The 24,806-nt window shown below is 44.8% G+C and overlaps 2 protein-coding genes across 4 annotated transcripts in view; both read right to left on the bottom strand.

Moving 5' to 3' along the window:
• The window catches only part of eng (endoglin), a 49,641-nt gene extending 46,030 nt beyond the window's left edge, over positions 1-3,611 (bottom strand). Inside the window, exons 1-2 of the mRNA XM_035391271.1 lie at positions 3,409-3,611; positions 1,351-1,574 (exon numbers count right to left, since the gene is read on the bottom strand). Of these exons, the coding sequence (XP_035247162.1) occupies positions 1,351-1,405 (55 nt within the window). The 5' untranslated portion in view covers positions 1,406-1,574; positions 3,409-3,611. The remainder of the gene's footprint in view (positions 1-1,350; positions 1,575-3,408) is intronic.
• Positions 3,612-9,856: 6,245 nt separating this feature from the next.
• ak1 (adenylate kinase 1) lies at positions 9,857-24,385 on the bottom strand. Of its 3 annotated transcripts, none has more exons than XM_035389674.1 (7): positions 24,240-24,385; positions 15,407-15,449; positions 14,188-14,223; positions 13,168-13,331; positions 12,722-12,838; positions 11,982-12,173; positions 9,857-10,664 (listed from the first exon to the last, which is right to left on the bottom strand). In XM_035389674.1, exons 2-7 carry the CDS (start codon positions 15,411-15,413, stop codon positions 10,596-10,598), a joined length of 585 nt encoding a protein of 194 aa, XP_035245565.1. In that variant the 5' UTR covers positions 15,414-15,449; positions 24,240-24,385; the 3' UTR covers positions 9,857-10,595. The 3 variants fall into 3 exon arrangements, with proteins under 3 accessions (XP_035245565.1, XP_035245566.1, XP_035245563.1); XM_035389675.1 differs by having other exon boundaries at positions 15,407-15,446; positions 24,240-24,320; XM_035389672.1 differs by lacking the exons at positions 15,407-15,449; positions 24,240-24,385 and adding an exon at positions 14,737-14,842.
• Positions 24,386-24,806: the final 421 nt, after the last annotated feature.

The following is a 24,806-nucleotide window of genomic DNA, read 5'->3' as shown; positions in this document are numbered from 1 at the left end:
AGTACTTTTCCTCCTGCCTGCACAGGACTGGCGCTCTGGCCGCTGGGGAACGGGACGGAGGGGGGCGGGAGATCCGCGGGGGCACACGACCGTGAGACAGAAGCGCGACGCGGCGGCACCGTCGCTGGGCAGCCGTAGAGGAAGCTGGGCACAGCCACAGATGACTTAACAAGTCCCTGAGGTACTCCCAGCACCCGATCTGGACTCCCCAACATCAACACAGTTACACAGTCATACTCAGATGCAGTGGTTGATGGATGGATTAGGCTGGTTGAGCAACTAAGGCTTCAGTTTCGGAATTCAAAAAAACAAGACCAAGTCAAAACCTATTATATGGCTGGACCGGCTGACCAATGGTGTGACGTCATAACTCGGCCGACCAATGGTGTAACTTCATCACTCACTCAGTCAGTCACTCAGTCTGTCACAGACATTTGCGTTTGTAGGGCTGGCCCCGCTGTTGCGGTCCAGCCAAAAACTATCAAATCCTTTTCAGACCCACCAATTCATTTTTGTTCCCTGTGGGAACCTAACTTGGAGAACAGTATACTTTACTATGCTGAAAGATACGCAAGACTACTAAGGGAATTCAATAAAAAATGAAAAAAAAAACTGTTTCCAATTGTTATCCAAGACACTTGAATTATGTCAAAAGTTTTAAAATACTTAAAACTTTTTTTTTCTGCCGGTACTCAGGAGGATAAGTTGGCTTACAACAATCGCGACAAGCCTCCTGCACGTGCACCCACGAGGACGCTACTCCACGCGCATCGCTGACAAACGTGAAATACATGAAATTAAGCAAACAGGCTGAATTAATTATGAATGTAATTACGCAGTCATCATATAGTAATAATTCATGATAACCTTACAGGCTTAAAAACATCAGGTAATATGTGTCATTATTTTATTTTACACAGTAAACTGTCCAGTGTTAGTTCAGCTCTTACAGTGGTACTTCAACTGGCTCTCCAGTAGAGTTAGAGTTTAATTAACACTGGTAGTGTTGAATTAACACTTGGCATTTTACTGTATAGATTCTGAAGGGTCTGTATTCCTAATAAACTCGACCTGAACTCGGACTGTGCGTCAATACCTGAAATCCGTAAAACGATAATAATCATTTAGAATGACCGCAAACAGGATAGCCTAATTCCGTGCCTTTTTAAATGCATGGCTCCTTTTGTGTGCTCATAAAAGATGATTGCTTAAAAAGGATTTCCTAGTTATATGAAGCAGTATTTTAGTCTTCATTAAACATTAGTCAAACACTTTCAAACAAAGGATACGTATGCTGGCCCCACACACTGCTTATCTACAGATGCTAAGCGCGAGACCCAGTAGACTCACCTGAGGTCGCGACTGTGAGTGGTAACAGTAGCAGCAGAATGCCGGCGGTTTCCATCACGCGCGTTCGTGGAGGTTGTGAGCGAGGTGTTGATTCTAGCCGGTGTCAAGGAGCTCAGGACGCAGACGACACGTGCCAATCGAGAGACAGCGTGACAGTGACTGTGGATGTGGTTCCGATGGTGAGGCGTAGCTACGAAAATCCAGCCTTGATACGTCTTCGGTAGCTGTTGGAGGAGGCGCGCACGAATGACAGTCTATCCATACAACAGATATATGTGTTTCATAGCTCGTATACTCCTGTTTTGAATCACACCCCCTGCCCCTCAAAAAATCATGAACAATCTTAGTCATCATTATTGTTAATTATTTTCTCCAGAAAGATTATATGAAGTGCGCCGAGATCTCAAATATTTCGAGAAACTTTGATGAATATGAAACTTATATAATATAATATAAACTTTATTTTCGATATAATCAACGGTTTAATCACTTCTGTAGGATAAATAAAATAAATTCAGTGCAATTACTGCGCGATCAAAGGACCAGTTCAACTAGCTAGTGATAAATACCCTTTGGCAATAGGAACAACGATTAATATAGACGCACGCGGAATTGGAGAATTCAGATTTTATTTTTAAATTTTAAATTTTCTACTTTCTTTTAAACTACAGTAATGTTCATGACCAACGTCGCGAGATAGGTTACTTATAAGAGGTGTTATTTTCAAAATCACAGCATGCGTCAGCCTTGTCTTCGATACAGCACAGGGATAGCCAACTGTTTTCTTCTTTTTTCCTCTTTAATATCTTTTTTTTAACAGCGACCAATACACATTCCCGTAATTATGATTTATCTCCTTGTTTGACAACAAAGGTATCCTCCCGCGAAGAAGGTTGAAGAGCATTCGGGGGCATGACTTTGTTAGTATTGCGTGCGTAAAATGTAACCAAGAGTTGAAACGGTGCGTTTCATTATTAAGATTTTACTACTTTCCAGTCACACGCATAGCATGAACAAAAAACACAAACTGCAGTCGTCGGAAACAGGTTCCTAGCTGTGAGAGGAAAAGTCGTAAACTGCATATGCAATATTATCTAACTTTGGCAAAAAGTGTTCTCAAACTGTTCCCTCTACCTTTTAAAAAACGTATTTGACGTCCGGAACCAAATACTAATATAGGTTAATCTTTCTAATGTATGCCTAATGCATATTTATTTAATTTCTACAATTTAAACGACCAATAACGCGACCATTGTGCTTTCACAAGCAGCCTCTCATTTTTTCAATTTTGTGCCAAGGGCCCCAGAGCGCCGGGGTTACTGGGTGGTCAACAAGTGTTGGCCGACTTTATGCGGAAACGGCATGGCGTCGTTTTCTTTAAATAATATTACAATGAAGAGATCTGATAAGCTAGGTGGTCCGTTCTTGTTATGTTAATCAATGTAGAGTGACTGGAAAGGGTTTTTTAAACTTTTCGCCAGCAAAAGTAAAAGTAAACTTCTTCCCAAAACCAAATTTCGTACATATCCTTGAGATAGGATAGTCTTAATATAATGGGTAGTCCATATGCATTAGATAGATAACGATTAATAACCCAACCGTGTCAATAGAAAATCGTGTCATAAGAGAGCACGTTTAGGATATCAATTTATTGAATTAGTCCCATGTGGATAATATACCTTATGTGCCGTTTCAAAACCGCCCACGTTTGTGTTGAAGCGAAACAGATGTAACTACTTCTTTGGAAACACAATACATATGTGAATTTTTTATGTTCAAGTTAGATTTCAAACGTAATATTATCCACAGTGGCATGTTTGCGCTGTTCCGAAATTCAACGGTCAGGAAATTGCAAAACAACAAAAAAGTATAACTAAATATTCCCCAAAGAGAACTGAATAATACAATCCGTATCCTTCTCCACGACCTTTTATCCCTCAGTGAAACAATTCGCACTCATGACCCCGGCTTACCGCAAAGTGTTCGCTCTTGTTCTTAATAATAATTACAGCGGTCATTGGTATGACGACAGAAATAAAACCGTAAAATGAAACTTACATCCTTAAGCAGAACAGCCCAAGCAGGCGTTTTGTAAATCCGCGCGCACGGAGGCGAAAGGACGGTCCTTTTCTCAAAGTTAATCTACAGACGGAGCGACGGTAGACTCCCGTTTGTACCACCCACCCACCGGTCTCTCAGGCGCTCACACGGAAAAGAGGGCCAACCCGGAGCAGCACGCGCTGTCGAATGGGAGTCACTGAGAGATGTCCGGTAGCGTTACCCCTGGTCGAAACTCGCAGAGGGAAGGAAACGGGTGAATCAGTGGACCTGTGTGTTTTTTTTTTTTTTTTTTTTGCTTAATTCAGTTTAATTGTATGTGACGAATAGCTGTCACTTAAACGTTCTTTATATATATTTAATTTAATTACATTTTTTCAACGGAATTAAACAACCGTGTATCACAATATTGAATTTTTTTATGTTGATTAACCAGCCATAAAGTTATTATTTGTGTAGCCTACTGTCCGAGATCAATATTACCACTCAGTCTTAATTCTGCAGTTATAGTTACCTTAGGCATAAACAGACAACCTTGATACGTGCGGTGTGTTTCACTTATTTGGAAGATAGAACAGTGCCAAAATTAGCTTTCTCATACCCTTGTAGAGCTAGAACGTGAATACGCCGTACAGCGCCCCCCTGAGACAAATGCAGGCAATGCAACACAATGAATTGTCCAGCGCCGTACAACATTTAATTAAAATAAAAATAGTTTAGTTATTGCTGCAATTCGGAACACACTTGGAACGCCAAAACAGTTCCCGAAGACTTGTTCCATTTCAGATTTCACACCATACATTGAGTGAAAATGTACTTAATGTTATCTGTAGTTCAATCAGTCGACCCCCGGAGTTTTAGGCTACGCGTGAATCATTGTGTGAGGAAGAATACAGCTTCAGATGCTGCAGAACGTAATGGCAACATTTCGGCCTTTGTCTCGTAAAATTTCTTTCTAAACCATTGAATGTATGAGCAGCATGTGGCACAAACAGGGAACTGAGTTTACTGAATTGGAACCTGACAGGCTGTTTATATTTAATTTGTAGCCTACGGTTTCCATTTGCATAGCTGTTGTTATTTTCAGGCGGAAACAGAAATGATAAAAGAAAAGAAAAAATTTTAGGACCATTTTTGTATGATATGTATCTTTTTTATACACCATCTAAAACATGGTGTATAAACTTAAGTTTTGGCAGGTTCTTCATTTTTAAAAATATGGTAGGTCTTGGACCTCCAAATAAAGTTAAGGCACTCTGCTGTGTAGAAAAGTTTTAAAAGCCTTTATAAAGTGGCTACATAATAAACAACGATTGATGCCTATGGAGCACCTGGTGTTCTTCAGGGTCACATAAAAAGTGTCACTTCAAAAGCCTGCATATATATATATATATATATATATATATATATATATATATATATATATATATATATATATAGTGTGTGTGTGTGTGTGTGTGTGTGTGTGTGTGGGTGTGCGCGCGTGTGTGTTTCCCTAAACTACATTCTCACGTGGGGAATGGATAGTCAGTAATACTGCTTGGGCCTATCCGGTACCAAGATCAATACAACCTGAAACATACGAGAATATATATATATATATATTCTCGTATGTTTATATATATATATATATATATATATATATATTAAGTTGGCCTATTCATTAAAAAGAACCTTTTGTACTTTCCTGCTTAATGTTTCAGTAAAGTGAGCAGCTGAATGTCAGACGGGTAAATACGAATGGTTATTTGTTTGTTGCGGTTATATTTCACCCGGGGAAGGTGGTTGTTTGGACATGTATAACCCCCTCTCCCCTGTCAAGGGCGATTGAAGTGAATGCAGGGCTCATAACCGAAATGTGATAAATAAACAGTCTTTGATTGCATAAGACATATGCGCTGGTCTGGTTTCCGCGCATAGTCATGCTTTTGAGGAGGCTGAGAAGCACCGGCCATTCATCAGCGCAGACAGACGCCCTTTTTATGGCGCGTCTCGGGCGGGTATAACGGCACGTACGCAGCCGCCGTGAAGCCGACGCGTCCAGCCCAACCTCCCCGCTCTCCGAGAGCCTCTGCTTTGTTGATCTAAGCAGTTCAATAACAGGAAACGATCCGCGGCCGGCGGCCACCGTCTGTCAGGCTGAGAGAGACCAGGGCTCTGCGACAGCGTTGCCGCTTCTTATGTCATCAGCGGCTGCGCGTGTGTCCACGCGCCAACCAGCAGACTTCCTCAGGGCTAGAGTCTGGCCTGAGTGAGCGTGTGTTTGTGTGTGGGTATGCAGTGGACAGCACTGCAATCGATACTATAGCCTACAGTTAAACTCAAGAGAAATAGTTACTCTCTTTACCTCAGTGATGACGTTTTTGTGATGAATATGTTAACAAGTGTTGCTGGTTTATGGCAACGGCTCATTTCCATATGAAGTTTCGCAAATATGTACAGTTGTAGCTGAAAGAGAATGGAGATGACGTCATACAGCTGTGCAACAAATGCGTCTGGTCTGCTTGTCTGACTGTGATATTTTAAGGGGGGAACATTCACCGTTTGATATTGAGATAACCTGTAGTTTGAAGTACAGCTCACTAACCTCTAATTATCTTGACATTTTTGCAAGTTAACTGTCTCAATTAGATGTAATGACATGCAGTGGCATGCTCTTAGTTCATTATTTTTATTTTATGGCGTGTTTTTGACCCGTTTCCAAGGCAATATAAAACACCTGATGTGTGATACAATCTCGCATTGCTGTAGGAGACTTAGATATTGATTAGTTCGGTTAGAAATAAAATATTTTACATGAGTTCAGATTGGTGCAGGTCTTTCTTTTGCGGGGTTTCCAAAATGGTTTTTAGGCTGTAGTCAGCTTATATCAATTTTTGATGGTGTTTCATTAAAACTGAGGTTTTACGCCACGTACCGGTTTACCGATTATCTTTAAGGATTTGCACATGCAAATTATATTTTTTGAGACTAACTGGGTAACAAAAGTAACGACATAGAAGAGAATGGAACACAGACCGTGTGAACCATCGGAATGAATTTTACCACTGTCGGCTGCAGAACGCGAGTTTTGCCTTATCTGTTTGTTGACATTTAAGGACCACTCGATATCGGACCGGCTTTATCATTGGAAGAATTCAACTTGGAAAATCCCCAGGTCAGCTTAACTTTGGAAATGACCCTGCCCCCCTTTGGTTTCCTTGTTGGGGAAGTCAGGTCAAGTATCCTGCACAAATAGTTATTTTCTTGGTGGGTTGCCATGCTGGAAGACATTTACAGATCCCCCAAATGTAGGAATTTGAAAGAGAACATGTGTGGAAAGCTTTAGGATCGAAATGCAGGAAATATGATAGGCGAAAGATTTTACATTTATGTTTGGGGACTTAAGTCGGGAGATTTTTCTATAACTCATTTGTACATTGGGGATGTCTGAGTTATATTTTGGGGAGATTCAACGACGCATCTGGCAACGCTGTTTAATAGCAGAAAACATGCTTATAGAAGCTGTTTCATAACCGTACATCCTTTCCAGTCGGCACATCCTCTCTGCGAAGCACCTTTCCTGTTCCTCATCAGGAGGGGGGCGCAGCATCGAGCTGAAGAGGACCTTGGAGGATAGCAACTGGTTGCCGCAGGAAAGAGCTTCCAGAGATTTTTCTGGAATGCCGTTTCGTGAGGCTCGAGATGAAGGAAGTCCGCACTCAGCGCTCGTGCCAAGAAGTTAGACTTTTCAGATGTGTTTGTGCTCTGATCTTCGTAGTCTGTTGGGTTCGCCGAGAGTTCATTGAACACGTAAAGAATGCGCCAGACACATTTTGTAGCTACCGATGAAGTTGTTTAGTGTATGACCAGGTCTTAATTTCAGTTTTTGAACTTAACATTGAACTGAACTGTAGTTCGTGTGCATTCTGTTTGGTAGTGACCTGTTGTCATGCATTTATTTTAGGAGTAAATGTGTTATTATCCATATGCACCTCAAAAGGTGGTATACCTTTCAAGAGACTATGGTAAGCCCTACTACCTAGCTATGTCACATACCATATTTTATGTATTCATTCTTCATCATATGGCAGTGGCCAAATACACAGAATAACATGCTATGTTGGGTATGTCACGTTAAAACGAAATGCTTCAATTAACATCTTATATATAATACTGTTGTTGTAGTAAGCTACAAATATTATGTAGCCTACTCAAATGTTAAATGTTTGCATCCAAGCACTTGTGTTATTGTAACCCCACAAAGAATTAAGTCCTTTATTCTGTATCATAATAAAATAAACCCTCTTTTTCCAACTCTATTTGATCAAAAAGCTATTCTCTGATCCTGCATCAGTGTCATTGATATCAAGAGGAAAATGTCTGACAGAAACATTCTGATTACGAGAGTACGTTAGCCCTGTGTTTTTTAGTATAGTTTTGTGTTAATGGGGAACCGGTGTAGGTATTGGCCATAACAACATTTATGTGCCAGCACTGGCAATAATTAAAGGGGGGAAATACATTCTTAAAACTACAAAAGAGTAAGTCGGATGTTATGCATTGTGAGCGACATGCTACAAGTATGCGTTCGCTAGTGAAGAGCAGTGCAACTCACATTGTTGCCGGCTATCTTTTCAAAGTGCCTGTTCTGCAGTTAGTTTATTGTCACTGTGAGTAACAGTATGTTTCGTCGATTTTTTTTTTTTTTTTAAACCCCTAATAAGCTTTTGAAATCATCTCAAGTAGTTCAGAAACAAATTTTGTATTTCAAGGCCGCTGGAGTGGTGGCAGCACTTCAACATCGCATTAACCTCAACGGTGAAGTGTTTCTTAGCAACGCCGCATGCACGGATGCTTGTTTACCCCACTTGTGCTTTGTACAGAGACTGATAAGAGTCTGGCAAGTACACTGATTATATGTGTTTGTCCCAAGCAGTTGCTGCTTTGATGCATGCAGAGACCATGTTCTGTTTTGCGAAGTAGTTGTAATTACTTTAAGAAACTCATAGAAGTAAAGTTTCCTCTTTTAAGCAAGCTACTCTCCAGTAGAGGGCACTATTTACTTATTTTGCCATCTCGTTCTGTCCATGCAAAAGAATAGATAGTGGAAAGTGTGTTAACGTGTAACCTATTACGTGTAACGTGTAATCCTATCAAGTGTAAATATGAATATTTATGCATTCAATAAACATATACTGCAGTGTTATTAAAATGATGCACAAATCTGCTTTGACCCAGTTTAAAATGATAAAATATTTTAGTAATTTGTGTTTGTAAATGAAGGCTATGTTCACGTATCATCATATAACATTCACATTGTTCTAATCATATAAAGGTGCATGAAATCAATACTGCAAAAAAATATATAAATGAGTCATAACAATCTTAAAGAGCAAAAGAGCAACTTATACAGGGAAACAATATAAAGTTCTACATTCCAACGCACTTGTTTCCCTGTAAAGGCTCTGCTTCGGTACAGTAAAAAACTGAAAACTAACTTGGCCTGTATTACAGGTTGTAAGACTACCTCGTACAATACTGCAGTTATGTGACCTAGCTTACTTCTGCAAAGAACAATCGTTTGCTTTAAGCAACGTACAGTTGGCATTTCAGTTCACGTTTCAAGTTGCACAGGTAACGAGACTGACCAAATATTTGCTGCGTTTTGGATTAATTTATAAGTGAACTTTGCATGTTTGTTGCCTTTAGCATGAGTGTGACTTCGTGCGCATAGTTTATATGTTAAGTGACATATAGACATAGAGGGTGTGCTGTCCACCAAGATGTCAGTTGGCTACATACCGCATATAATACGTAATTCCAACAACATGAGTCAGTGATTTTCAGCCCTGGTCGTGGATAGCCAGAGTCCGCAGAGTTTAATTTTCCGATTTTCTCTTAAAAATACTCCAATTAAAAAATAAAAAAAATTCAGACCCAAGAGACCAGGCAAGGTCAATGAACTATGTAACCAACTATTTTAATTGGTCAATTAGGCAGTGAATGACGAAGAAAAAGTGTGGACCAGGGACGAGGTCGACTGACATAAATCCTTAGAAAATGTGTGTTGCAGAAATCCCGCATGGCTTGCATTAACGTGGGGTTCTCCTGTAGGTTAATATGGGGTTCTCCTGCATGTTAATGTGGGGTTCCCCTGTAGGTTTATGTGCAGTTCTCCTGTATGTTACTGTGGGGTTCTCCTGTATGTTACTGTGGGGTTCACCTGTAAGTTAATGTGGGGTTCTCCTGTATGTTACTGTGGGGTTCTCCTGTATGTTACTGTGGGGTTCACCTGTAAGTTAATGTGGGGTTCTCCTGTATGTTACTGTGGGGTTCACCTGTAAGTTAATGTGGGGTTCTCCTGTATGTTACTGTGGGGTTCACCTGTAAGTTAATGTGGGGTTCACCTGTATGTTACTGTGGGGTTCACCTGTAAGTTAATGTGGGGTTCTCCTGTAGGTTTATCTGCGGTTCTCCTGTATGTTACTGTGGGGTTCACCTGTAAGTTAATGTGGGGTTCACCTGTATGTTACTGTGGGGTTCACCTGTAAGTTAATGTGGGGTTCTCCTGTATGTTACTGTGGGGTTCACCTGTAAGTTAATGTGGGGTTCACCTGTATGTTACTGTGGGGTTCACCTGTAAGTTAATGTGGGGTTCACCTGTATGTTACTGTGGGGTTCACCTGTAAGTTAATGTGGGGTTCTCCTGTATGTTACTGTGGGGTTCACCTGTAAGTTAATGTGGGGTTCTCCTGTATGTTACTGTGGGGTTCACCTGTAAGTTAATGTGGGGTTCTCCTGTACATTTCCAGACACAGATCCATCAAAGACAGGCCCAGGGAGTCAGGGTGTTCGGTCAGAGATGTGAAGGTGGCATTTTAATGGCAGACACAGAACAGGGATGGAGTGAGAGAGCTTTTATGAAAAGAGAGGAGAGAACAGGGGGAACGGGCGACGGCGGACAGATGACGGGTGCGCAGGTGTCGGTCCTCGGCGGCGGAGCGGGGGGACGGGGCGGGGCCGGGGCGGGGCCGGGGCGGGGAGTCAGGATAACGGCGCTCCGGCGTCGAAGCGACGCTCGAATTAAGGCAGAGATGAGCCTCCGAGGCCCGGCGTCGGCCCCCGGCCGTCGGTCAGCAGTTCGTATCGTTGAGGCGGGAAAATTTAAAAAATAAAAAAACAGAGTTCCTCGCGCAGGGGCGGCTTTACTTCAAGCTGTCGATGGCTTTGGCTACGTTGCTGAACACGTCGTCCACAGAGCCCTCGGAGTCAATCTGCAGAGACGGAAAGGTGATAACATAAGGAACAGACCTCTGCAGACACGCTGGCCACACCCGCACTGGGATATACCTGCACACCTCAACACAGGGGTATATACCTGCACACCTCGACACAGGGGTATATACCTGCACACCTCGACACAGGGAATATACCCGCACACCTCGACACAGGGAATATACCTGCACACCGCGACACAGGGGTATATACCTGCACACCTCGACACAGGGAATATACCTGCACACCGCGACACAGGGGTATATACCTGCACACCTCGATACAGGGTATATACCTGCACACCTCGACACAGGGAATATACCTGCACACCTCGACACAGGGAATATACCTGCACACCTGTGTACCGTAACCCTGGAGTATATACCTGCATTCTGTGTGGAGTTTGCGTGTTCTCCCCGTGTCCGTGTGGGTCTCCTCCGGGTACTCCGGTTTCCTCCCACAGTCCAAAGACATGCAGGTAGGCTAATTGGAGGCTCTAAATTGCCCATAGGTATGAGTGTGTGAGTGAATGGTGTCTGTGCCCTGCGATAGATTGGCGGCCTGTCCAGGGCGTAATCCTGCCTCTCGCCCAGTGCATGCTGGGATAGGCTCCAGCACACCCTGCGACCCTTCTCAGGATAAGCGGGTATAGATAATGGATGGATGGATGGATGGACCTTTACTGGGGTGTAGTGTACAGCGTTCCTTCACTTAGGAGGCCGTTATAGGGAAGTGTTCACTGAGCCGCCAGATATGTTTCAGAGTGACCTGAGAGTCCACCTCTAGTGAGCGAACGCACCCACATGCGGCTCTAACTGGGATTTATCGCCCCCTGGTGGGCTCTATGGCTGGGGCACTTTCTGATTGCTGTTCCAGTGCTTTTGCTCCTTTCCAGTTGTCCTCTCCGCTACAATGCTAGCGTATTGCAGTAGAGCACATCTGGGTCAAATACGTACTTGTTTTGTTGTCGATTCAAATACTTTTCTGTGCTCTATTGGTCTTGCCTGGTGTAACTGAGCCTGCCAATATGACCAGAAGGCGGGGTTTGCACTTTTTGAGAGTATTTCATTGGTTCCAATACACCAGACGAGATCAGTAAAGCGTAGAAAAGTATTTGAATCCAAAACAAATAGACATTTGACCCAGGTCTGCAGCAGAGCTTGAATAGAGAATCGTGTGCAGTGCTGTGTTAAATATGGTTCAGGGACTATTCCCGCTTTATCTATAACCTGCCGTATATTCTCGGCCTGCGTACGAGCGCGTGCTAACTACCGGAACGTGAACGGAACATTCCGGAAGGCGCGGCGGCGGCTCACCTTCCTGACGATGCCGCGGCCCTGGTAGAAGGCGATGACGGGCTCCGTGGCCTTGTAGTACAGGTCCAGGCGCTTCTTGATGGTCTCCTCGTTGTCGTCGGCCCGGCCGCTGGTCTCGCCCCTCTTCATCAGCCTCTTCACCATGGTCTCCGACTTGGCGTCGATGTACAGGAGCAGGGAGGGCGCCCCGATCTGCCGCACACACCCCAAAACGTGAAAACCCCCACGTGAGCCCGCCGGGACGAAACGGCAACCCGACGGCCGAACCGAATTCGGAGATTTAGTGATAACCTCCAGAGGCCAGGCAGAAAAGAAGTTTTTTTTCGAGTACAAAGTTTTTTTTGACATAATACAAGTGTCTTGCACTCGTTGCAGTGAAAGTATTTTCAAAAATGTAATATTTTTATTGAATGAGCCATGTAGCGTACGTTTTAGCACAGAAGAATGTATGATTCTTGAGATTAAGGCCAGGGACCCAGGTCCCCTACAGGGGACAAAAAAGAACTGCCGGGTCTTCGGAGGTTAATCTCTCTCTCTCTCTTTCTCTCAGATTCTCAGATTTTGTCTCATCCAGATTCAGACAGGCTTCAACGGCACGACTACGCATTTATGTATCGCCAAAGTAAACAATATCTTCGCAGTATTTTAACAAATGAACGCAGGTGATTGGTAAAATAACAGGGACATGTAGTGTGTTCCTATCCGTCTAAAGTTCCCTCCCTCCCTTTCTCGGCGCGTACCTTCTTCTCGAACTCCTCGCCCTGCTTGACCTCGCGGGGGTAGCCATCGATCAGGTAGCCCTTGGACACGTCGGCCTTGGCGATCATGGCTTCCTTAATCATGTCCAGCACCGTGTCCTGCGGAAGCAAAAAAGGGACGGTCACGTGACCAAAGAGTCACATGATCTACCTCCTGAAAACAGCAGAGATGACTCACTTCCCGCACAGGACAAACTACAGTAAATACACACTAGTTCATTTGTAACTGGGCACAAAATATTGCCAGCAAATAAACAGGAGCAAGAAGAAAAAAAAGATTTCCCCTGCTAGTATTCCTGAATGGGTGTTACGGTGTATTTAAAGGAATGATTAATTGGGGCAAATCGATTATAACCGAACCTAAGAATTGTCTGGATTCATGCTGGTAACCTGGGGGGGGGGGTGTATTGATGGGCAGGCTTGCTCACCAGGGGGACCAGCTCTCCCTTCTGCATGATGGCGGACAGCTGTTTGCCCCTCTCAGATCCAGAGGCCACCTCCGCGCGGAGCAGGTCACCTGAGGACAGGTGGGTGTAGCCATACTTGGCCACCACCTTCTCACACTGGGTGCCCTTCCCTGAGCCAGGACCACCTGTGAGTGTGTGTGTGTATGTGAGAGAGAGAGAGAGAGAGAGAGGGACAGAGAGAGAGAGAGAGAGAGAGAGAGAGAGAGAGAGAGAGAGAGAGAGAGAGAGAGAGAGAGAGAGAGAGAGAGAGAGAGAGAGAGAGAGAGAGAGAGAGAGAGAGAGAGAGAGAGAGAGAGAGAGAGAGAGAGAGAGAGAGAGAGAGAGAGAGAGAGAGAGAGAGAGAGAGAGAGAGAGAGAGAGAGAGAGAGAGAGGGGTTATTACTTTTATTTGGCTGGACACAGGAGGAATGGCGTGTGATTACTTATTACTTTGCTACAGCTTCATTTATCATTACAACGTAAAAAGGAAGAGAGAGAGAGAGAGAGGGAGGTTTGAAATAAATAAGGATCAGATTTTCAGGGAACATTAATTTGAGCAAACTCTTTGCCTGTTGTTAATTTGTTCACGTCAATTTTTACGTACTTGATCTTTTCTTTTTTTTTTTAACTTTCTGCTCATTTCAACTGTTTTAACAACATAAAAAACCTGTAGACTCCCATTGGAAATGCCATGAGACTATGTTACTGTGATCATTTTTTGTTCAGGAATTGTGCACATGCGCATCTGAACATGAGAAGTTGTATGAATGTTTTGTCATGCATTTTCCGAATAACTTAATTAATAATCACAGAAATAGAAAGGTCTGTCGATAACAAGGAATAAAGGGGAGCCAAGCAACTGTGATTAATTCATTTGTAAACAAGAATTTTAAGTTGCCTACACGCCCACACCATTTTTTTAAATGTAAAATTATAACAACATAATATACTAAAAGTACCAAAAATATGATTTTTATATCACGTATAATCATTTTGACTCACCCACAACAAAGATGATCTTGGCGTTCTTCAGTTTATCTGAAATAAACATAATATATAGACACAAAGCTGTAAGCGACATTCACAGACAAGTATTCACAGTGTACTGCTGAATGTTTAAAAGAGAAACGATACGCGCACCCTCTGCTCATTCCCGCAAAAGACGGCGAATTCAAAAATACTTCGTCAAAGAACCGCTTCATGGTTTTTTTGTGTTGCCTACGCACTAGACGTGTCTGTGAACACTTTAATCTACAGACACGCTCAATAGTGACAATGTAAACAGGGTGAATAGTTGACAGTTTTTTAAGATGCTGTTGACTTTACTTTACGGAAATGTCAACATCAACGAGAAAACAAACTGCTTGCAAATGATGCGTTTACCATTTCTCCCGCGACAAGATGTAGCAAGTCTGCAGCCTGCATTCTAGACATTACTGAAATGGTAAAATAAAAGGCAGCAGGCGAATGAAACAAAAGCTGATCTTCAAACAGCAAGCTAACTTTATCACAGTCCTCCCGTTGCCGCACTGCTCAGCCACAGTGGACTACCTGCTCTCTCCGACGGATGAACTGACACATTCGATGAACAGCCCTGTCCCATAGCCGATACGTTCGGACAAAACTCTGCCTCAGCTACTCTGTATCGGACTTTTGTCGTCTTCTGACCAGATAATAACACACCGCCTTGCCATGGAAACGGTTGTTAACCACAATACAGTCGTTTTAAACTGCTTCAAAAGAAGAAGAAAAAAAACTTGACATCGCTCTGGCACGTGGTAATTATTTTGACAGCTTACGCTGCACTGTCTTTAAATTAAATTAAAATAAAAAAATTAAAATTAAAATTAAAATTAAATTTAAATAAAGTGATGTGAATGTGGACAATTAGTGTCCGTGTACTGTAGATGAACACACCAGTCTTCATATTATTCAATTTCCATATCACAAATGACACCATTGTACTGAAGTACAGAATTAAGGTCCAGTGCTTGTGTGATAAGGTCCCAGTAAATCTGTGCACGCGCGCATGCACGTATGTATTAGAGTATTACATTCGCGTACATATTTTCTACCACAAGAGGGTGGTATAAACTAAGGTAAATCAACCATAGAGTTCTTCACACTGCGTCTTTGACACACAATGTAACAGCCCAGGTTACAGAGATATAACACTGTTGAGAATAAGAAACCGCTCAGAGAAGAGAAATCAGATAATTACCTGACATGATGATCTGTTAGGTTTGAAGGTATACTTCCAACTGCTGAGAAAGAGAGAGAGAGATAGATTGAGAGAGAGAGAGAGAGGGATTGGTTGTTATTATTTTATTTGGCTAGACACATTACTGGCATAGCATTACTTTGCTACAGCTTCATTTTGCATTAAAATGTAAAAAGGGAGAAACCTCTACCACGTATGTTATGTCTAGTAGAGGCTACGGCACGTTATGTAATCCTAGCACTAAGCACTAATGGTGGCTGAGTGTGCCATACCTTTAATATAGCCCTACTTAACAATAAAGCACGACTGGGGAGAAACCACAAAGAACAGAGCATTTTAAATTTACAAAACACAGAAAAACAAAACAAATAAAAACTTTTCTGGAACGAAAACCTCTAATATTCTAAGTAAAACTTGAAACTACAGATGTAGGAAACAACTCAACGCAATGCAAAAGGATAATGAATTAGTTTCCAATCACATAAAGCCTCCACTGTACATTTACATACACTATATTTCAGAATTTATCAGATGCTATTTTTCAAAGCAACGTACGCAGATTATTTTATTTGTGCATTTATTACCACCTGAACAATACAGACAGCCGGGCATTCACTGAAGCAATTTAGATTCAGTACTTTGCTCAAGGGTACAACGGCAGCGTCAGACCCAATCAACACCCACTTCCTTTAAGTTTAAAAGCCTAGTTTCCAAATCATTGTGCTACACTGCCACCCATCCACAGCCAATCGGGAAAGAAGGCTTCCCAAGAGACAAGCTCAGGGGGCGACATAGCTCAGGAGGTAAAACCGATTGTCTGGCAGTCGGAGGGTTGCCGGTTCAAACCCCGCCCTGGGCGTGTCGAAGTGTCCTTGAGTAAGACACCTAACCCCTAACTGCTCTGGCGAATGAGAGGCATCAATTGTAAAGCGCTTTGGATAAAAGCGCTATATAAATGCAGTCCATTTACCATTACCATTACCATTTACAAGCAAACCGCTATAGACCATCACTCCTATGGAAGGCATCCTCTCCTTTAACCAGCTCATTTAGGAGATAGCATAGCAGGCCTAGCTGTCTTACAGTGAACAGCTTTTTATGGTGCATATTGTATATGGTCCTGTAGGCATATGTATCTAAAAGTTTTGTTATTATTTGAGTTGTATAGTGTTTCTTTTGTCATTGCTTACATTGTTTATTGCGTTATCTGCGCTCACGCAGAAGAAAAACATAAACCTTTTTTCACGTGACCAATATTGGAATTTGAATCGGAATATGAACCGTGTAACTGACGTAATTTCTGTCTCCAGGACAAACAAGACACTAGTTTTTCAGGGTGGGGGTTGGCATAAAGTCCCCTGCATGAAAAGGAAATTCCAAATTAGCAGTCAAGGAGCCGCACCCCCTCCCCTGCCACAACCCTAAAACTGTGAGGGTATGTGAGTAGATTACCAATGGCAACTGGCGCACACCTCCTCTTGAGGGAAAACAAGTGCCATAAAACTCAACGCACCAGGCGTGAAGTCCATCCAACAGAGAGGCTAAGCCAGTCATTCTAGACAGCTGTGGACATCATAAAATGTTCCAACGGCCAAAATAGCCAAAATAAGTCTTAGGTCTTACACCTGCCTAATTCCATTCTGTCATGCTACGCCACTTATAGTACCAGCTTTACTATGCCATGTTAACCACTTGCATTAGTAATAGGAATTATTAGGGTGTTTGTGTGTGTGTGTGTGTGTGTGTGCGTGAGTGTGTGTGTGTGTGTGAGTGTGTGTGTGGCTGTGTGTGTGGGGGTGGGGGGGTGTGTATGTATACGATTAAAGCAAATAAAACAGGTGAGTACACAGATTATTCGCCCCTTCATCTGGACTCTTGGATCTAAATCAGTTAAATCAGTTGCTGTTTTTAGGGTTGACCTTTCACCCCAGCATAGCAGATGGCTCACCGCAGAGTCAAAGGCAGATTTCGACTGCAAAATATTGTGGGCGTGTCCCAAGGCTGGCAGAGGGGAGGGGACACCGTCACGGCAGCATGGCGAGCACAGCAGGTTTTAGGTATCAGGTTTCAGGCCATCGCCTAGTGCTCCATCTGATACCCCACGCCCGTCTCGTCCACAATCACAACCCCAAATTACTCCACCCCCCCCCGCCCAACTCCCCACCCCAGCCCTCAGGCCCCAGTCACAAAACCCCATCCCACTTCCAGTGCCTGGCATGGGATTTAACTCAAAAAGAGACCTCCAGTAGAGACTAATTTTGCCCCCAAATAGTTTACAGCTGACCCTGACGGGAAGTGAAACGCGAGACGGACCGGGCCAATCTCGGCTAGCGTGTCCTGAGTCATGTGACCGTGAGAATGTGTCGCGCTGTCGCGTCACCATGGAGACAGCTTCCCCTTGCCTTCCCCTCAGGCCAGGAGTGGATGAGCAGAGTTCTGGGCACAAGGCCACTGAATGCTCCCTTTGAGTTCTGTATAAGTTACTTACTGTTGACCTCACCTCAACACTTTACAGTTTTGTTTGCTTTTTAAATATTTTGCTTAATTTCCTTTTCAATATTGAATACTGAATCTGATGATGATGATGATGATGATGATGAATGTAGTACTACACAACTGGAAAAATTGCAAGGGACACATCCCACGGGATACTGAGAAATACCTGATTTGTCCTCTCCAATAATGACCAAATCCCAGAGTGAAATGCTTCTCTTTTTGGGACTGTCCCCCTCCTCATTGAGAAACGCTCCGGTCCAACAGGTCTCACTGAACAAGTGCCCGCCCCACACCGCATTGCATTTTCCAGCCCAGTCATGAACCAGTATTTATCAGTCTATGGGTTTATCTGTACTGAGAGTACTGAGAGTTTGGACTTGAGTTCTTTTGAAGAACGTCCTTGCCACGTTTCCACGGGAGACCACACTTCCAAACACACAGGGACAGAGAACATCACTCCATCCATGTAGAACTACGTCCTCAAGAGCTTGAGAGCAGTTCACAGTGTCAGATGTCGTTTGAAAAAGCCAAAGGTCGGTATTTCATTGATTAAAAATGAAAACGAATAGATTTGTTGATGTGTGCCTTCATATCATAGTCTGTTTAAAATCATTTGAACATCCGGAGCGCATTCCAAGATTGCAAACCGTAGCTGGCTAACAGCGAGTCCGCTACTTGCTAACTAGTCTCTTGTGAATGGTGTGTATTAACTTCGCTTGCAAACCGAACTGTGATGCTATGCTAAAATTGCATTCAGTGTGTCAGAAAGCATCCATGTTGTTAATCTAACAGTTCCCTAGATTCAGTCATTCCTTAGAGACTATAAATGCGTGCTGATATAACGCTCACAGCTCACAAACTGTATGGGAAATGGCCCCGCCCCACAATCTTCACACCAAGGTTATGCCCTTGCAAAGGCTGAAGGGTGGGGCATTATTGCTAATGTACATAATGTACCACACTAAGTACTCTGTTTAACCCTTTGAAGAGCATGATTTGTGGAATTTTTTTCTTCTTCAAAATTCTAAGTCAATGTTCTAGAAGTCAACTGCTTTCAATTACCAGCAGTGATTGTTACGCCTGCATTAGAATGTTCACTTAAGAACATCGTAATTACATATTTTGTGGTCTTACACCTAGAAGGGTTACAATACTACACACAATGTAAACAAATGGGAACAGTTAAGTGAGCAGTCCATCTATGACAGACGCTAGCAAGAAAAGTTGTTTTCTGAGGGCCAAATTGCTGATTGCCATTGCCGTCTCTACGCTCCAGAATCCTACGCCATATTGATACGTTTTTTACTCTCTCTCGCAAATGCAGAGAGCAGAGGCCTGAATGAAACGTGCAGAGCCGCGTTTAGTATGGAAGTCTCCATTCCTGATTCATTCGGAGTGTCAGCGGCAGGTGCAACGCCTGAAGCGTGGATCGGACCTCTCCCTCTCCCTCTCTCTCTCTCCCTCTCCCTCTCTCTCTCTCTCTCTTTCCGTCTGTCGCGCGGTTGGTTTATGGCTGCGCCGCTGACCCCGTGGTCTTTGGAAATGTCACTGCGAGCCCTGAGTCAGCAGCCTGCCCAGCTGCGGCTCCCTCCTCTGGCCTATTATGGAGCCGTGTCTGAGCTATCCGGGCTCCTTGGCATGTTCTAAATCAGTGGTCTCAAAGAGACACACCTTATATCATGGAGGGCCGTGTGTATATGCAGGTTTTCATTCCAACCAATTAATGCTGCCTTAATTGAGTCCAGTTACTCATTCAGCCATATGCATTTAAGCACAGAATATGAGCACATTTTTATTTAGACAGTGCGGGCCACCGTAGACGTCGGGTCACCATTATGTGCAAACCTGCATCCCCTAATTCAGCAAATAATTGAACTAATTATATAATCAAGACCTGAGGCTGGAATAAAGACCAGCATACACACGGCCCTCCATACCACTGTTCTAAGTGCTGCGTCCTGACCCCGGCGAGCCCCCGGCTCTCCAGGCTCGCCGCGAGAGAGAGAAAGAACCGGAAGATTAACCGAGGCTAGCGTAGCCGCGTGGCGAAACCGCTCGGCTTCGTCACGCTCTTAAGTAACCGCGCGGCCTGACCGCCTCATTACATCACCCGCCGTGCAAGACCGCGCGGCGCTCAGAGCCGTGCGCGATCCTGTCCGCTAGCCCAGCACGCAGGAACGTGCGTTTCGTAACTGTCAATGTCAACAGACAAACGGAATGCAAGAAACACCCCACGAGCGCTGACTCTACATATCACGCATACTTGCTATGTAATGCTCGATGTGCCGTAGTTCAACGGATTGCTGTGGAACAGTGTTTCTCAACCCTGGCCCTGGGGGACCCACTGCCCTGCATGTTCTAGATGTTTCCCTGCTCCAACACACCTGATTCAAATGAATGGGGTCGTCATCAAGCGCTGCAGAAGCCTGATAGCGACCCATTCATTTGAATCAGGTGTGTTGGAAACATCTAAAACATGCAGGGCAGTGGGTCCCCAGGACCAGGGTTGAGGAACACCGCTGTAGAACAAGCGTGCCTATGTGTTTCATATTACATAAATATTGATATGCTAATATAAAAGAACAAAATATTTTTAAAGACCTACCGGTATCGGATTTAATTGTCTCTGTCTATAGCGTATTTTAGTGAGGGAGAAGTGGTCATTGCGACTGATGTCGTTTTGTCCACGTGATTAAATTTAAAGGGAACATAGCACGCCCTGCTATTTAGCGCACACAAAGTGCGCCAAAAATCTGTGACAGAGGCGCTGTCCTATCAGGAGCGTGAGAGGGAACCTGTGACAGAGGCGCCGTCCTATCAGGAGCGTGAGAGGAAACCTGTTCTCACGAAGCTGCGGGGGTTTCTGTCGAAAGGGCGTGAGATTCCAGCGCCTCTCCGCCAGAAACCGACCCGTCCCGCTCCGGCAGGTCCCCCGCAAGAAACACGCGCCCTGACCCCGGGAAACCTCCAGCCAAAGTTAGCTCCTTTTGGAGGAGGGCGGAGGGAGGCGCCCGATGGCCGTCCCGGGTCACGCGGCGAGACTAAATAAAGACCCCGTCCCGCGGACAGCTGTCCGCTCGAGTCACGCCCAGCGTCACAGACGGGCGCCCCGTGCCGGCGGGCGGCGGTTCTACCGGCCGGACGCTCGAGCGGAGTTTGCGTTTCGGCTCTCTGTGTCTCCGCAGCCGACGCTGACAAACAGGGAATTCCGGAACTGTCATTCGTTTTCATCTTCGCTTGTTCTGACTCACGAGAGCGTCTCTCGGTGCAGAGAGTGCTTACGCAGTGTTTACGTGGTGCTTATGCAGTGTTTACGCAGTGTTTGTCCAACGTTTATGCAGTGTTCTCCCAGTGGTTATGCAGTGTTTACGCAGTGTTTGTCCAACGTTTATGCAGTGTTCTCCCAGTGGTTATGCAGTGTTTGTGCAGTGTTTGTGCAGTGTTCTCCCAGTGGTTATGCAGTGTTTGCACAGTGTTTACGTGGTGCTTATGCAGTGTTTGTCCAAAGTTTATGCAGAGTTTTCCCAGTGGTTATGCAGTGTTTGTGCAGTGGTTATGCAGTGTTTGTGCAGTGGTTATGCAGTGTTTGTGCAGTGTTTACACAGTGTTTGTCCGGTGTTCATGCAGTGTTTGTCCAGCGTTTACACAGTGTTTGTCCGGTGTTTATGCAGTGTTTGTCCAGTGTTTACACAGTGTTTGTCCGGTGTGTATGCAGTGTTTGACCAGTGTTTACGCAGTGTTTATGCCACTGAGATGGCTGCAGTGGTGGTCAGTGTATGGGAGACTGCAGTGATAGTGTAGGATATCCCAGCTTCTCAGAGTGATCGATAGTAATGCTCCCAACCCTGTCTGTGTGACGGACTGAGGAGCACAAAGATTACCAGCTAATGACATCATAGGCTCTTTCAGTGCTCTGGGAGTGGCGAAGCACAGTACAGCATGCAGAGTTACGAATGAGAGCAATGGCTGTGTGTGTGTGTGTGTGTGTGTGTATGTGTGCATGCATGTGAGTGACTGCATGCATGCATGTGTGTGTGTGTGTGTGTGAGTGTGCATGTGTGTGAGTGCATGCATGTGTGTGCGCGAGCGAGTGCATGTGTGTGTGTGTGTGTGTGTGTGTGTGTGTGTGAGTGAGTGAGTGACTGACTGTGCGTGTGTGTGAGTGAGTCCTAAGGCTGTCAAAAGTGCCATGAAATTGAGTTCGAATATTAGCTTTTGTAATTAGAGTTTGAATATATTCGAATATCATTTGCCTATAATTCACAAAAATAAGCTGCTTATTGTCGGGCGCAATATGCACGTGACGCTCCCTCCAAACTGGCCTGCGCGTTATTTCCCACAAGCGGGCAGTAGAATAGAGAACTTCGTTGAATTTTCATACTATTTTACTACATCAGGGGCCTCATTTATAAAACGTATTTTAGATTAACTTTGTGGCGCGTACATAGAAAATCACGTCAAAGCAGTGATTTATAAAATTTCGACATGACTCGATTTGACCGTGGAAACAGTTGTGGCTCTACTTCAGGTCTTCACTTCGTGTATGCACGCAAGTTCATTTTATAAATGAGCCCCCTACAGATTCTATGGCCTAATGAGCAAATGAATAAAGCACTTTCTTGTGCATGTAATTTGCCACAACTCGGCATTTATTAATCACAATAATAGGGAAATGATTGTTTATAGGAAATCCGTTTATTTCTTAACACAAAAACTATTCAAACGGCTAATACCAGTAGCCTAAAACAACATAAATTACTTACTCTGTTTAGTTTGTTTAACTTCTTTCATCATCCAATTTTTATCAAAATCTTCAGAACAGAAAGGAAACATAGCCTGCCATGGGTACATTATTTAGCCTAAATTGTTAGCTGACCAGACCTGTTGAACGAAGTGGAAAAAAGAGACTGGCTTGCGAGGCTAGCTGACCAGTAACGTTAGGTGTCCATGGAGCTGAAAGTAGGCTATCACCAGAGGTTATTGGCAAGGAAAACCAGACAATCCACTTGCTCTGGATCCAGGGCAGAACGTTTTTTGTTGACAGAGGAAGTAACGTTAGCACAGGAAATTAACTTTGCGTGCATGAACATGATTCGCCGTATGAAATTAAAGCCTGTATATTCATGTTTATTGCAAAACGCGGGATCCAAAACTAATATTCGAATGCTCAAATTTAGGTTCGAACTTAAAAAAAAAAAAGATTTTCAAATATTTTTTGACAGCCCTAGTGAGTGCATGTGTGTGTGCATGCGTGCATGTGTGTGAGTGTGTGCGCATGTGTGCATGCATGCATGCGTGTGTCAATTTCATACGTTTGTATGCCTCAATGAACTATCCTCCTCAGCAAAAATCCAGTGTTAATTCAACTCTAATAGAGTTTACATGGCCCACATTTGCACTGTAAGAGTTCATTTAACACTGAACATTTAACTGTGTGATGTAGCACCAGTGAAATGTCTTGCACACGTCTGTATTAAACTAGGAAACTTTTAATCCTGCCATAGTGCCATATCAACACAAAGCTGCTGTTATCCTAGCCTGAGCGTTCTCCTGTGCATTGGCCTGGGTGTGGGAACCAGCTGAATTCTGCAGAAACGAAATGCAGCCTGTGCACTTCCGCAGAACCCCGGGTCACCTTTCTGACAGGTACTCAGGATGAGAAAAACGGTGGGGCCACACCTGAGCGTGTGCGCACACGTTCGCCCCCGAGCTGCGGAACTGAGAGAGAGAGAAAGAGAGGGAGAGAGAGAGAGGGAGGGAGGGAGAGAGAGAGAGAGAGAGAGAGGGACGGAGAGAGAGAGAGGGAGAGGGAGTGTGTGTGTGTGTGTGTGTGTGTGTGTGTGTGTGTGTGAGAGAGAGCGAGAGAGAGAGAGTGTGTGTGTGAGAGAGAGAGAGAGGGAAAGAGACAGAGTGAGAGAGACAGAGAGAGGGAGAGGGTGAGTATGAGAGAGAGAGAGGGAGAGAGAGACACAGAGAGAGAAAGAGAGAGAGAAGAGCAGCATGCAGCACCGTTTAGCTCAGACAAATTTCTTGCGCTCCCTGGCAGTGTACGGACGATGTCATTTGAGCACCCTGCACCCCCCCCCCCCACCCCCACCCCGGTTCTCCCCGTAACCTCCACCAGTCACTCGAGTTGCGGAAAAGCCCGTAATAAGCCTGGAGCGGTGCTGGTGCCTCCTCGCAGTCTAACGCAGAACCCTGCCCGCCTCTCTCTGTCACCGGGGAGGTTTCTCCACCGGCACCCCTAACGCAAGGATGACAGGTTGTTTACGCGTGTAATCTTCATCCTCCCCTCCTCCTCCTCCTCCTCCTCCTCCTCTCTGTCCTCGGTACTGACCTCTCTCTGTGACGGCGCTGTGCGTTGAGGCTGCTGTCCTGGCTCCCTTCTGTCGGCTGTGTGTCCCTTCTTCACGGCACCCCTCCCTCTCTCACCCCCCCAGCCTTTATATAGAGCGTTAGGCAGCTCTGGCTGCGGTGCATTGTGGGAGAAAGAGAGGCAGGCAGGAGGGGGGGAAGAGGGGAGGAGGAGAAGGAGAAGGAGGAGGAGGGGGGGGGGGGGAGTGTGTCTTCTCCGTCACTGCCGGAGGTCGCCGAACCCTCCCCGCTCGCCCCCCCCCCACATTCCGATTTTCCGCTCGGCTTGCCGGAGCAGTGCGTCGGCTCGCGCTGGGAGGGGGGGCTGGGACTGACGGGGGGTGCGGGGGAGCGGGGGAGCGGGGCTGGGAGGGATTAGAGCAGCGACGCTGTGCCTTTAACAGGGGCTCGGCCAATCGCAGCGCGGCTGTGGGAGGAAACGCGAGAGCTGGGCAGTGTCCGGCGCGCTGCGAGCCAGCGGGCTATTTTTAACCCGTTTGAGTGTGAGCTCGAGAGATACCGCTTCATTCGCTCCACACCAAACAGTAGG

Source organism: Anguilla anguilla, chromosome 14 (assembly GCF_013347855.1).
Source record: "Anguilla anguilla isolate fAngAng1 chromosome 14, fAngAng1.pri, whole genome shotgun sequence".
In the NCBI taxonomy this organism is placed as follows: Eukaryota; Metazoa; Chordata; class Actinopteri; order Anguilliformes; family Anguillidae; genus Anguilla; species Anguilla anguilla.
Note: the sequence above shows the minus strand (reverse complement) of the source record. Positions and strands in the feature narration are given on the sequence as shown.

What these genes read in the sequence shown, in the direction of transcription:
- ak1 (XM_035389672.1), bottom strand. Translation starts at nt 14,788, where the DNA reads ATGGGACAGGGCTGTTCATCGAATGTGTCAGTTCATCCGTCGGAGAGA. An exon ending in AGGGAGAGCTGGTCCCCCTG is followed by an intron (nt 12,839 to 13,167) that starts GTGAGCAAGCCT and finishes TTGCTTCCGCAG; the next exon opens with GACACGGTGCTGGACATGAT. An exon ending in GCGAGGAGTTCGAGAAGAAG is followed by an intron (nt 12,174 to 12,721) that starts GTACGCGCCGAG and finishes TGTGTGCGGCAG; the next exon opens with ATCGGGGCGCCCTCCCTGCT.